The 15288-nt window shown below is 39.9% G+C and overlaps 1 protein-coding gene across 5 annotated transcripts in view; it reads left to right on the top strand.

The window, feature by feature from the left end:
- Kcnq5 (potassium voltage-gated channel subfamily Q member 5) overlaps positions 1-15288 on the top strand; it is a 519651-nt gene that overhangs the window by 377525 nt on the left and 126838 nt on the right. For all 5 annotated transcript variants that reach the window (XM_038342681.1, XM_038342680.1, XM_038342683.1 and 2 more), the window contains exon 3: positions 8198-8324. In XM_038342681.1, the coding sequence (XP_038198609.1) occupies positions 8198-8324 (127 nt within the window). The remainder of the gene's footprint in view (positions 1-8197; positions 8325-15288) is intronic.

The following is a 15288-nucleotide window of genomic DNA, read 5'->3' as shown; positions in this document are numbered from 1 at the left end:
TCCTCTCATGTAGGAGTAAGGTATACCCTATGTCCACTTTGTAAAATTTCCCCCAAAGGTTAGCACTTGGTAAAATTATCATACAATATCACAACTAAGGTAACAATATTGCTAGAATCCATGGGTCATTTTCAGGTTTCTCAAGCTTTACGTTGCTTGTGGGTATCACAGGTGGAGGCTTGTGGACTTAAGGAAAAAACCTCGGTTCTGATCATTTCCCTTACCTCAAGGCTTCTTATTTTAACAATTCTGAATGGAGTGATTTCTCATTGAGGTTTTACTTTACATTTTCCTGAAGACTAATGATGACAAATACCATTTCAAGTATGTTCTTGTCATCTGTCACTTCTCTTCAGTATATATATACATATATGTATATATATTCTTAATAAATAATATACATTAAGGTATATTAATAATAATATCCTTTGCCAGTCTTGTAATTGAACTTTTGATTTGAGCTTTATTGATTTATCGTGTTTTTTCATGTCTTCTAGATTCTGGCTTCTCATCAAATCCATAGCTTGTAAATATTTTCCTCTAACCTGTAATTTACTTTTTCACTTTTTGACCTAGGCTTTCTCCAAACAAAAGTTTTTAATTTTGACAGAGTGCAAATTTCCTTATTATATTTGTGTTTTTAGTGTCAAGTCTAATGACACTTTTCTTAGCTAAAACATATAAAAATTTCTATTATACCATTTAAAGTATTTTATTTATTATTCAGATGTTCAAGCAATGCATTTTGTTCATATTCTGTCCTCTTCCCCAGCTTCTCCCAGGTCCTTCCCCACCTCCTTATGCACCCAGCTTCATGGTGTTTTGCTCTCAGAGACAAACAAGCAAGCAAAAAACTAACAACAGCAGCAAAAACAAGAAAAACAAGCACACATAGAGAAAAGCAAAATAAACCCTGGAGTCAGGCTTATTTGGGCCAGGCATTCCTGAGCATGAATCAGTTGCTAGGGGTAGGAATTTGTGATTTGTGTCTCTTCACCTTCTTTAGTTGGGGGATATTGTCTACCTTGAGCTTGTGCATCTCTTATGTGTGGTCTTCACTGAAAGTTTCATAGTTTGTATAATTATGCCCCTCTTTTGAGACAAGATCTCTCTACGTAGTTCTGAGTGACCTGGAATTCCCTTGGTAGGCCAGGCTGGCCTTGAACTAGCAGAGATCTGCCTGCCTCTGCCTCCCAAGTACTGACACTAAAGATGGGTTGATACTTTATACCCAAGTTTAGTGTAAACTGTGAGTTGTACAGTTAGGAGTCATCCTGCTTCTTTCCCTTCTCTCTTTTCCTTTCCTCACCTATCCCTGCTTACTCCTGCCATCCTCATCTTGTTTATTTACTTATGTATTTATTTATATATCTATTTATGACCTTGCCTCCTTCCATTCTTCCTCCCACCTTTCCTTTCTGTCTGTTGATGTGGAGTTGGAAGATTGAATTGTCTCCGTTCCTTTGACAAAATTCAGTAGAACATATGCTCATGGTTCTATTTCTAAGATCTCTTACCTCTCTCACTGCTCTGTGTGTCTGTCCTTCTGCAAATACCACACAATAACGGTGCCTGGAGCCATGTAATAGACTTTAATATTGTGTAAAGTCATTTCTTTCATCTTTACCAGACTGTCTTAAGATTTCCAAGGCCTGTAAATTTCCATGCACGGTTTGGAAAAAGTGTGAATCCCCAGGAAGATTTTCTGAGGTTTGGACAGGATGCTTTTATATTAACTGCACTGGTTAGTAAATCTGGTCCTTCTACCCGCGTATCAGAGTCTTCTCTTGTTTCTTTCCTTAATAGTTTGTAATCTGCACTACATACAAAGCTGTACATGTTCTGCTAAGTGCACGGCTAAACATTATTTTTATTTGAAATGATTGTAAATATTACCATATTGTGAATTTGGGCTGCAACATGCTCATTGCATATGCCAGGATTTTGTGCAATATGATTGACATTTTTATGTATACTAAACTTATTTATTTATTTATTATTAATTTTATTTATACTAAACTTACCATAGACTGTAGACTCCCTGGCATGTTATGGACAATCATGTCCTCAGATTGCACAGACCGTTCCTGTTCGGCTTTCTAAACTGGACCTTTTACTGACTTAATTTGCTTCATTCCAATCATTACAGCTTACCGTAAAATATTTAATTAGAAGGAAGAACATAGACATCTTGCCTCTATCTTGATTTTTGAAAATGTCATTCATTTTTTAACATTAAATATGTTAACTGCAAGGGGGTTTATAGATGATATTTATCAGCTTGGTGATATTAATCACACTCTTTCTCAGCTGTTGTATGTTTTATAAAGGAAGAGATGACTGGTTCTTCCTGAACTGATTGATATATTTATGTGAAATTTTACCTTTTTTATTTTATTCATGGAATGCATTGGATGGGTTTGTTTCAAACACTGAACAAATCTTACATGCCTCAAATAAATTGTACTTGGTATATTATTTACATACCAATGGGTTTCTGTTTGCTAATATTTTTCATATCTACGTTTATGAGAGACATTTGTTTTTAATTTTAGTTTATTTTTCTTTTTTAAGATTTTTATTATTTCAAGTGTGTGTGTGGTATGTACACATGAATGCAAGTGTCCACAGAGATCAGAGGTGTGAGATCTCCCTGGAGCTGGTATTACAGAGGTTTGTAAACCACCTGATGTGGGTGCTGGGAATTGAACTCCGGTCCTCAGGAAGAACAGTATGTGCTCTTAACCACGGAGCCATCTCTCCAGGCCCTTGTTTATTGTTCTATTAACATTAACCATGCAGTAGTTTGCATGCCTGTCATCTCAGCTCGCTAGGAAGGTATGGCAGAAGAATGGCTTTAGTTCAGGAATTCAAGGCTAGCATTGAATTTCCTTAACAAGTGAATTGGGTGTAAGGCATCTGTTGACATATGCCTCTGGTCCAGCACTCGGGGGTAGAACAGTGGGTGTCACAAGTTCAAAGCCATCCTGAGCTGTACAGTATGCTCCAAGCCAGCATGGTTTACCCACGAAGAACTTGTGTCAATGGGGCAGAGGGGAAGAATTAGGAAGGTTTCTTATTTCCTGGAAGAAATTGTGTGAAGTTAGATAGGAAAAATTAAATTTTTCTTTGTTTTCTGTATTCTAGGAAAAATGTTGTGGAACCAGCATTATTTTTCTTGAACTATTTGTCTGATTTCAGTATTGAAACTGTTTAGCCTAGACACAGCTTTTACAGAATCTTTTTAATTTATGGATTCAAATTTTTATAGATTATAAAACTATTTAAATTTTTATTTGTTTTATTTTCATGGTGTTTTTCCAATTTTCTAAATTGTGAAATTTATCTGCACACCATCATTCCTAGCATCTCTTTATCAGGTTCTTAATTGCTTCTTTTCCTTTTTGAAATTATAACCGAGAAATGGTGGTGCACGGCTTTAATCCCAGCACTCAGAAGGCAGAGGCAGATTCGAGCCTAGCCTACTATACAAAACAAGTGCCAGGACAGGCTCCAAAGCTACAGGGAAACCCTGTCTTAAGAAAACCAAAAATATAAAAAATAAAAGAAGAAAGAAATTATAATATAATCACGTCATTTTCCCCCTCCTTTTTTCCTCTCCAAACCTTCCCTTACTTGCTCTTTCTCAAATTCATGGCCTCTTTGTTTTTGGTGTTGTGCATGCATATCTGTATGTGTATATTTATTTCCAAATATAACCTGCTCAGTCTATTTGTTACCTCTGTGTCTGTTTTCAGGGCTGACTGTATGTTCTTCCTTAGGAAAGACAATTTCTCCCACTCTTAGCATTCTTTAGTTCTTGGCATAGGGTTGAGGGCTTATAGGCTTTTCCCTTTCCTTGTTCAGCTCATTGTTAGGCAATCAGATTAGTAAGACTTTCTGGAATTATGCACCACACAGTGATTAATCTGGCACAAGAACCCTAAGAATGCCGTAGTGGCACACATACTTTGGCAGGAACCAACAGCTCTCTAATTGGATTTAAGACACACTCAACAAGAAGGAAATCATGCCTGGTACTAGAAACCTAGCCAACTCTCCTCAGTGTTAGTGCCATCGGGAATCAGGGAAAGAACCTACAACCACCACCTTACCAAACTTACATAGAAAACTTCCCTTTAGAACAGATGGAGCTCACTACAGAACACCGTAGCTGATCAAAATGCAGAGCTGTGAGACCCAATCCCAATGGATACATCTGCAAAACACTCCTGCACCTAGGGCCTAGGGAACATTGCTGCATAAGAAGGCATGGAAAGGTTGTAAGACCCAAAGGAGCAGGGGTTTGCTGGGAGGTTCTGTCTTCTGGTACTCGCAGAAGCTCCACCCATGAAGACTTCTTACTGATTTTTCACAGCCACTGTGTCTATCAATTCTTGAGATTGCTTTACAAAAGATTTGCCAATTTTATTGATTGTTTTCATAGAAGCAGTTTTTTGTTTCATGGATTTTCTGTTTCCTTTCAATTGCACTACTTTCTTCTCTTATTTTCCCCCTTTTTTATTGGTTTTATTGAGCTATACAATTTTCTCGCTGCCCTCCCTTTCTCTCCCCTTTTCTTCAACCCTCTCCCATAGTCGCCATGCTCCCAATTTACTCAGATCTTGTCTTTTTCTACTTCCCATGTAGATTCATGTATGTCTCTCTTAGGGTCCTCATTGTTGTCTAGGTTTTCTGGGATTGTGATTTGTAGGCTGGTTTTCTTTGCTTTATGTTTAAAAACCACTATGAGTGAGTACATGTGATAATTGTTCTTCTGGGTCTGGGTTACCTCACTCAAAATGATGTTTTATAATTCTATCCATTTGCCTGAAAATTTCAAGATGTCGTTATTTTTTCTGCTATGAAATATTCCATTGTGTAAATGTATCACATTTCCATTATTCATTCTTCAGTTGAGGGGTATTTAGATTGTTTCCAGGTTCTGGCTATGACAAACAATGCTGCTATGAACATAGTTGAGCGCATGCCCTTGTGGCACAGTTGAGCATCCTTTGGATATATACCCAAAAGTGGTATTACTGGGTCTTGAGGAAGGTTGTTTCCTAATTTTCTGAGAAATCGCCACTCTGACATCCAAAGGGACTGTACAGCTTGCACCCCCACCAGCAATCCAGGAGTGTTCCCTTTACCCCACATCTTCTCCAGCATAAATTGTAAGAATGGCCACGATCAAAAACACTGATGACAACTTCTGCTGGAAAGGTTGTGCGGTAAAGGAAACACTCTTCTTCTCTTATGTTTGCTATTTCTCTTTTCTGTTTTCTTTGGACCAGCTTTATTCTTCTATCTTTAGTTTTTCAGCTGTGGTCCTAGATTATTGTTAGTCTGAGACCTTTATTTCAAATGTGAGGATTTCGTGATATAAATGTGACCCTCCTCACTGTGGTGGTTGCACCTGTACATTTTGGTAGGTTGTAGTTTCATTATTTTTCCGTTATTTATATTTTGTAATTTTCACTGAGATTTTCTTTGACTAACAAAATGCATAAAAGTATATTTTTCAATTTTCCACATTTAGATATGCTTGTCTTTTTACTATTGATTTATAATTTGAACTCCCTTATAAGTTGACAACACAGTGCACATGATTTCATTGATAGACTAGAGTGTGTTCTATCGTGAATTATTTAATGAAGAAAAGAATCAAATCAAGAACTTTGTAACATGAAGATGCATATTCTGTTGTGGTTGTGGAGGAGGCAAATCTCTATCCAGATCCCGTTTCTTTGTTATTCAGATAGTCTTTAGATTTGTTGGCTTTCTCTCCACTACTTCTGTTCTAGGACTTCTAAGAGAAGGGGAGGGTGATGCTCCCCAATATAACTGTGGGTTTCTCTGTTTTCTGTGCAGTTCTAGAAGCTTTTGTTTCACAAAGAAAGCATTGTTGGCATTTCTCCCTAATCTCTTTTTAAAACAAAACAAAATCAGAAAGCATCAATCCATATTCCTGAATAATGGGCATTAAATAAAGACTTTGTAGACATAATTGATCCTGCCTCACTGCAGCATAGAAGTAGACCAGTGGTTTTTAGCATCCTCTTCTTAAGAACAATCTCATATACCTACTGGTGTTATCTGGGGGGGGTTTCTCACTCTCACCTGTGGCTCAGTGGGGGCGGAGGGAGAGAGATGAATTTCCAGGAAGTGGGGGAGGAGTGACTCATAATCAGTTCCCGGAAAGCAGACTCTAGAGAGCGGCATCTAGGTGCAGATCTGGTTTAACGTGTATGCTGCCTGGTATACACGCACACATTATCTAATCAGCTATGGTCATATCGAGTTACTATGCAATAAATCCGAATGGCAAGCAACCGGCATCATGTGATGGTGGGAGGGGAGGGCAGTATGTCTGCAGACAAAGGGACAGGAAGCAGGCAACACACTGGGCTTTGGTGCCAAATTAGAGGGTCACCAGTTAGCTGGGACTCCGTTATGGGCTTACCTAGTGTTTCAGAAAGTCAGGTCTGCCCAAACAGTCGCAGGAGGTGTTGGCGCTTCTCACATTCCCTGCCTTTTAGTGACACCATCTGAACAGGGACTGGCCCCTCAGTTGTCTGCTTACATGAGACAGAAGTATCGTCACATGGTGATGTCTGTGTAATGAGGCCACACACCAGGATTTGTGGGAAGAAGGTTCTCCACCGTGTGAATTCTCACACCTGGAGTACGAACCTTCCTAAAAGAGGAAGAACAGTGGGGGGAGGGGCAGAGAGGCTGCTAATGAACTTAGGCTGTGCGCAAGCTCAGATAAGTGGGCATTTTATACTTAAGCATGGTTTGTAGACGTTGGAAAATGTGCTCTTCAAAACAGATGATGTAACATTTTGACATCTTAATAAAGGAACAGACTCTACTCGCAAGCTTTCAAAGCCCACAACAAGCCAAAACTAAATAAAACCCTCGGATTCCCGCCGTTGCTATATTGACCATAGATTTGGTAATCTGTGCATAAGTTATTTGCAGATGTTGATCCAAGAAGCACTCTTATGTCATCGTGGGTGACGATGCTGTAACACATCATGAGAAGTGTTTGTGGGTGCTTCAGTGCAGTGTAACAGGAGGATTGGACAGTGTGCCTCTGGGGGACATTTCAAATGCATAGCATGTCATCACATACACTAAAGACATGTTTGCATGAAGTATGTACAAACATGTAGTTTTCGTGAGTTTGATAACAACTTTACCTTCATGGAAAACAAGTTGCATCTTTGATATTTCTACAATCTACATTTCTGTGATGTGAGGCAGCTTTAATATAAACAGTGTATCAGTTTTATAATCCATCCATTATCATGACCTTGTTTAATGTGTATCATCTGTACTATAAATAATGACAATCCTTGTTGCCAAACAGCAAAGGTATCTTTAAAAACCAATTTTAATAAACTCAGGTTCTGCCTCTATAGTACCAAGTGACTTTGCTAGGCTTATCCAGAATTATTTTCTCTGACAAACCGCCTCTGGGACTGTCTGTTTAAGAGCTGCTGTAATTGGCCTTTCCCTGGGGTTAACTCACAGTTCTTCCTAAATAATCTCCAAGTCATTTTGCTGGCGCAGGTGTTGTTTCCAGGCAGCTATTGCCAAAGGGCAGTATGATAATTAACACGCTTCAGATCTAAAGGATTCTGGGTCTCATTTCTGACAGCGGATATATGTGTCACACAGATAGTTATTCATCTGAAACTGTCTGTGTTTGAAAACTCTGCTAATACTGTATACCAAAGGGTGAATACTCCTAAAACTTATTTCTTATTCTCTGGGAGGAACTCACAAATTTAGGGATTATGTCGTTCCTTGCAGCACAATGAAGTTCTGCTGTCTATAACACTTGCCATTGTATTTCAAGAGTCTCTATTTTCATGTTATCAAGCAATTAAAGCCAGCTATGCTATATATCCCAGGTGAGGAAACATTACTATTCGACCTTCGTGTTTTCTATTAAAACTGACACCTTCACAGTATTAAAGACCTGAGGAGGCGTGTATCCCATGATAGGAGACCAGAAAATAGGAGGCTTTGGTAGTCTTCAGGCTAGTTTTGTAGAGAAGAATGTTCTATAGCCATCAGCCAGATGTTCCAAGCACAGTACCTTAAGGTGCAGAAATATTCACCCAGGTTCTTAGAGTAGGTTACTCTATAATGCTTCTCTCTGACATCTGTTCTGTTACCATAGGAGTTCGTGATGATCGTTGTCTTTGGCTTGGAGTTCATCATTCGAATCTGGTCTGCAGGTTGCTGTTGTCGTTATAGAGGATGGCAAGGAAGACTAAGGTTCGCTCGAAAGCCTTTCTGTGTAATAGGTGAGTATCAGAGTCTCGGGATGGATGGTACTGCACATTTTCTTCTCTCTCTAGCTTTACAGCATTCAGTTGATACTAGAAGGCAATATCCAGGAATTATTGACTGTGGGCTGGCTCTCTCTGTGTCTCTCTCCTCTCTCTCTGTCTGTCTGTCTCTCTGTCTCTGTGTGTATGTGCATGTATGTTAATTAGCTCTACAATACACTACTAGGTTGTGTTCAAATCACACCAATGTACATCATCAGTGTATTATTTTTAGTAGCACGTACACTCTAGCATGCCTGGAGACCACAGCGTGGCTTATGCTCTGAAAACTTTAAGTGTGATCCTGAGTTCTACACTCTGAAATATGATACCCACAATTCCTATTCAAATAGCAGACTTCATTGGCCCTAGCTTCTGAGTTCAAGGAGGGACTCCATTCTGTTGAGATTCAGTGTGATGTGGAGTTAAGACCTAAGCATCTCTCAGTAATATATTTAAAACCATATCTTAAAACTGAAAACTCTGCATATCAAAACTATTATTAGACAGCTAAATTTGGTTTCCCTGCTCTTTTACCTTTCTCACTTGCTAGGCAACCACTCCAATCCAAATGCTGGAAGTTCTCCTTGGTGAGGCTTACTCCAATTATTTCCAAGCTGAGAAAGTGGGATTTAATTTATAAGAGAGTTTGCTCTCTTGTTTGAGGAGTTAGAAATTGCTGAGCAATCCCTTTGATCACACCCCTTAATCATTCTCCCCTTGTAAGTGGCAGGAGCCATAGAGTGCTTTCAAAAAGTAGAGTTTCCACCTCTGCAGGCTCTGCTAACACCAACCTCTCTCATCTGGAAACCATCGTGCTAGATGTGGAGAAAAGCAAGTGGCAGCTTACAGCCCCACAGAGCAAGGCACTGGGCATTTGACCCCCCCCCCCAACACACGCCCCAGATGTTTTTTCTCATTCTGAGTCCTCTGCTCAAACAAGGCTATAAAGGATTATCACTTGAAGTGAGACTACCACAAAACAAGGACTCTCTGCTCCATGAAAGACTCAAGCAAAACAATTCCTAAAGCAGGTGATTGGCCAAGACTCATGCAACTTCTGCAGGATAAGGTTGGTTCATGGATGACTGCAGGGATATTCCTATCCAGGTTTTAAAACCAATTAAAATTTGGTTGCCGTCCCATCGCAAGGGCAACGCCAATGTATTTCTGCTCTTTAAGCTAGAAAGAACGTTCTTTTCCAGATGCCCGCTGCCTCTTGATAGTTCGTTCCAGCCATGGATGAGTCAGCACATGGTAGTCTTTTAATCGTTCTCTCTCTGCCTCAGATCTTTGAAAGTCTTGCTCAGAACATGATCTTCTGGTCTCCGTCACCTCACTTGCCTCAGTACACCTATTAGTGGTGATACTGACCTTGCAGATTTAATATGGTTTGATATTGGCATTATTTCGGTTTTGTTAACTTCGAGAGATTTTTTTATTTAAGTGAGGATTTTACATTTAGTAAATTAACTGCTTTTTATGGTGTCACATATAAATATAATATAATGAATTCCCATTAGAGCGTGGATCAAATATGAACTTGCAGTGCCGGTAATTGTGTGCGATTTTCAGCATTCTGTTTAATGTGCACGTGACAGTTTGATCTGTGTTTCAACTGAATTGATACAATAATGAAATATATTCGCATATGGCTTATTGGTATTATATACCTGGGATTACCCTACACTGATGAATCAAATATCCCCTGCTGAAGGCAAGGGCGATACCACATTACTGTTGAGACCCTTCCTAGATCTTTTTAGGACTCCATAAAAATGCGGTATAAACTGGTAAAAATGGTGAAGTCAGCCCTATAGTCCCCTTGTTCAACCAAATTTACCCTGCTGAATGCAAAAAGGAAGACTGCGCCTTTCTTATCTGTCTCAGCATGATACATGTTTTCAGCAGGAAGGAGTCTGAAATACAACAAAACTTATTAATACTTTATATGTTTGAAAGATCGGACTGCTCTGACTAGGCCAGATACACACTCAAGAAACTTTTTTTGAACTCTTGAACACTGGGAAAGGATGACAGCTCGCCTGATATGCCTTCACTGTGGGAAATGTTCTTTCCAGGCACACTCTCAGTTAGCGTTAGCTTTCATCTTGACACAGCCAAGTTATCTGAGGGAGTCACTGGTGCAGATCACCTCAATCATATTGGCCTATGACAGTCCTTGCGGCACGTTCTTGATTGGTGTTTGATAAGGCAGGGTCTAACCCACTATGAGTGGTGTTATCCCTGAGCAGGTGGACCTGGGTTGTACTGCAAAACAGGCTGAGGAAGAATGAGAGAACAACCCAGTAAGTAGAGCTCTTCAATGGTTCTTACCTCTGTTCCTGACTCGAGTTCTGGCACTGACTTGCCTCAGTGACAGATTGGGAGCTGGGAGTTAAAAGGCAGCATAACCCCTTTTATCTTTATGTTTGTGGCCAGTGTTTTATCACAGCAGTTGAAAGCAAACTAAAACACACAGCAATGTTGTCACCTCGCATTGGAAGCAAAAGGAAGCGACTACCAGGGTCAGACCTTGCACAGTGTCCTTGTTTACCAACCAGTAATATTTGGACACAATTCAACAGAGGTCCCATGGGCTGATTCCAAAGACCGGCATTTCCTCTTTCTGAATCACCAACCCTTTATTAATTAAAGAAATCATGCAGTCATTGCACACTTGTGTTTGGAAAACAAATTGTAAGTGCTTAACACTCTAAGAAAAATAGCGAGTGTTACAGCTCTGGCAAGAATGATATCCTGACTCATTGGGGAGCCTGGCTATACCTGGAGCTGCAAAGAGACAGCTCTGGAGACTGGAGCTGCAATAGGACAGCTCTGGAGAGAAAGGGATCTCGACTTGTTAGGAAGTCAGGCTATACCTGGAGCTGGAATGCAGTGAGGAATGGTCTCTGTGCAGGATGTAGCAAGCCTGCTCTTCTAGAGAGAGTTATTGCAGCTGAGCTCTGCTCGGTTCCTCTAAGGGAATGTCCTAGCAGGGCTATCTCTTTCTTCTGCTCTGCTCAGCTCCGGCCCAAGATATTACTTCTTCTGCTTCACTTTCCTCAAAGGGAAGCTCCAGTAGAAATGTAGAAATCTCCTCTGGCTCTGTCAAAAAGCTACTTTTTCTGCTCAAATCCCAAGGGAGTTTGCCAGCAAATATAACTGTTTCTTCTGGTTTTTCTGCTCAGCCCCCCCCTAAGGGAACTTCTCAGCAAAGGCTCTTCTTTTCCACGCTGGCAAAAGATGTCTACCCAAAACTCTTTTAAGAAACACATTTAATTGGGAAGGAGGAATCTAGGAGAGTGGCTGTGTCTGCCAGGGTGGGAAAGGACAGCCAGCAACTGAATAGACAAAGGGCTTCTTAGAGGCATAGTTTTTCAAGGGAGAAGATTTTTCTGCTCAGGGATTGGTTAGTTTTCCTGATCAGGGATTGGTTGGTTTAGTTGGTCAGGGGCAGATTTGGCTCTAATTTCACTGCCAAACTGTGTTGCTTTTACTGGTCCTTCTCAGCCTTCCGTCTCTATTTTCACAGTAAGGCATATTTCTTTCACTGGCTCTGGTTGTAGAGTCAAAGTGTATTTCTTTGGCTCTGGTTTCAGAGTCAGGGTATATTTCTTAGACTCTGGGTTTAAAGCCAAAGTGTTTATTTTACTGATTCAGGTTTCAGATGCAGGATGTGTTTCTTTCACTGGCTCTGGGTTCAAGGTCAGAGTCCTAGATTCCATGCTCAGAAATTGGTAGGTTTTCCTGATTGGGGATTGGTTGGTTTCTTGTTCAGTCAGTCAGGGGCAGAGTTGGCTCTGGCTTCAGGGCCAAACTCTTTCTTTCAGTGGTCTTTTTTATCTTTTTGTCTCTAGTTTTGGGGCTAGGGCATATTTCTTTCACTGGCTCTGGATCCAGGGCCAAAGTGTGTTTCTTAGGTGCTGGGTTCGGGACTACAGTGTTTTCCCCACCGTTTGGGTTTCAGATCCAGGGTGGGTTTCTTTCACTGGCTCTGGGTTCAGGATCAGGGTGGGTTTCTTTGGCTAGCCTTTTTACCCTACAAAAATAACATGCATTTTTTAAGAAAATAAAATGCTTCCTTTCATTACCATTTCGGATTCTTTGCTTAGTTCTGATGTAGAATTACAAAACTCTTCTTTACCCCTACATGTTGAACCAGCCCCATACATATGACTCTGCTGTGAAAACATACCTTTGGCCAATCCCTGCATTCCTGCCTCACAGAGTTAAAGCACATCTATAGTAACTACCTGGGCTGTCTCCCTGATGGTTTTTTCAATATCCCAACATAAATCCCGCCTTCTATAGCATGAGTAGGAGATGCCTGAATCACCTCAAAGACTGCTAACTCAGTCATTCCTTTTCATCCAGCTTTTTCTTAATGGCCTACTTGAGAATCACAAATAGTATCAAATCCCGCTACTTAGACTGCAGTAATGAGCCTGATATATCAGGCAGCCTCAACTTCGAATAGTGCCTATTTTTGGAGTCCTTGGTGACTACTTTTAAAAACAGTCATAACATGGCTATATTCTTTTTTTCAGTCTTGCAGTGTGTCTCAGTGCAGCCGAATATGTCAGCCTGTTATTAATCTTGTATCTATACGTGATGTTAAATGTAGGTTGACTCCCTATCGCTCTCTTAACCATTTCCTGTGGCACTTCCACGGGTGAACAAAGGGGGTAAAACCACAGCTCAGATGTTTCCCACAAACTAAGCATGTCTGCTTTCACTTGAAATAGCAGCTCCTCTGGAGAGTGCCAGCAAGTATGTGTATTTTTTTTTATTAGAAAATGTAGCCAGCGTCTTACTTGGCTGAAAGAAAATGGAAGACTTTATTAGAGTCAAGCACGTGGCTGAAACTATTCAAATACATCTGTGATTTCATCATATTATGGGGTGAGTTAAGTTGTTAATACGTTCACAAATTAGAACAGAGACTCCTCCGAGAACTGCCACTGGCTTGCCAACTAAAGATTTTTTTTTCTACTTCTGTGCCATTCTCACCTTTTATTGAAATAGACCTATTCTTGACCTGAACCATTTCAGTACCGTCAAAGCTTTTTACCCCCTTTAGTAGAAACTGCTTTCTCATAGGCTGTTGCCTAACAGTCACGGATTCTTCTGCCACTTCTCTCGATATTCACGTTCTCCTGTAACACATAGTTTCTTTCCTATGAGAAGCTGAGGACAGTTAAAACCTATTTATTCAGACTATTAAAAAAAATGTCATTATCTTTCTAGGAGCATTATTTATTGAGAATTGTTACATGCTACCTACTACTCCGAACATCTTATAAATACTATATTTAATACTGCCTAAGTATTATAGTATACTTTTTATTTTTATTATTATCTTTCTATTTATATGGCTGTTTTCCCTTCATGTATTTCTATGCATCACATGCATGCCTGGTGCCTACAGAGGCCAGAAAAGGGCATTGGAGCCCCTAAAACCAGAGTTACAGACAGCCATGATCCACCATGTGGGTGTTGGGATTGAAACTTGGGTGTTCTTAATTACAGAACCATCTCTTCAACCACTTATACCCCATGTTCCATATGAGGAAGAAAGACAGTACTCCAACCTGCGCAAAGTCAGAAAGAAGGCAGGAAAACAGAAATAAAAACAAGATTTTTTTTCTAATGACTTTACTCTAAAAAATGATCATTTCTCATTGTTTACTGGCAATTTAAAATTAAACTTGATTGAACCTTGCCCATCGGCATCAACTAGCATTAGAAATTCAAAAAGTCGGTTTATTAAATGACATTAATATTAAGATTAGCTTTATTTTTAACAACTACACCTCTTGCTGCTCTCTAGCTTGGAGGGGAAATTAGGAATAAACAGGTTTCTCTGCCCAGTATCTACTTCTTACTCTCCTATGTAATGTCATTCTGAGGGTCTCTGGGCATTTGCAAATTGGAGACACCCTCTAGGGTAAGTATTCTCCCTCCCAGGAATGCCTCTAGCTGCTCAGTAACAGTATGGTAGTTGCTTAGACAATGGTTGATGTGGTATGCAAACTTGACTAATATGGAAATGTTATTATTTGACTGTACAGAAAGTCTTCTAAGAGGGACATGAAAAACTGCAGATTGTTCCCCATTTCTTTTTATAAACTTTAGTAGACTCCTATGATATATTTTCCTAATATTCTTTGTATCTCATGTTATATAAGCAAAATCATTCAACAACTTGTGTGTCAGACACACTCAGTGCAAATGATGCAAATCTGAATGAAAATAGCCCCTACCTGTAAGGTTACAGTTTCACATATTCTTAGAAGGTGCAAAGCCAAAAGAGAATTGAAAAGTTACAGGGAGAATGGTATGGACAGCCATGACTCACTGCATAAGACAGTGGAGCAAAGAAACTGAGTCATCCAAAAAAGATATTATGTAATTCTTCCATGTCCAAACAGAGTTCTGGGTGCTGAGAATAGAAACATAGAGAATGGAGGGGAGGTATCTTAGATTGTGCAGTTCAGGAAAATCTTTCTAAGTAGTAGAATATTGAGTTGTTCTTAATATTTTTTTTAAAAAAGAAGTCAGTCTTGAAAATATTTAAACACATATCTTCCCAATCCAAGGAAGAATACCTGCAAAGTTTCCTCCGAAACTTATGAGCTTGGCTTGTGCTGGAGGCACTGGGTATTGAGGTTGGAGGTCAAGAACAGTAGGAAGAGGAGGAAGAAGAGATGATGGGGGTGGGCAGGGGTCATAGACTCTAGAACAGCGTTTCTCAACCTGGGGGGATGGCAACCCCATAGCAGCTGAGTATCAGATATCTTGCTTATCAGATATTTACAATTCAGAACTGTAGCATCATTACAGTTCTGAAGTAGCAATGATGTAATGTTATGGTCTGAGGTCAGCACAGCATGAGAAACTGCATTAAAGGACCTTAAAGGGCCGCAGCATTAGGAAG

This window comes from Arvicola amphibius, chromosome 9 (genome assembly GCF_903992535.2).
Source record: "Arvicola amphibius chromosome 9, mArvAmp1.2, whole genome shotgun sequence".
Taxonomy (NCBI): Eukaryota; Metazoa; Chordata; class Mammalia; order Rodentia; family Cricetidae; genus Arvicola; species Arvicola amphibius.
The sequence above is the reverse complement of the archived record's forward strand: the minus strand, read 5'-3'. Positions and strand labels throughout refer to the sequence as shown.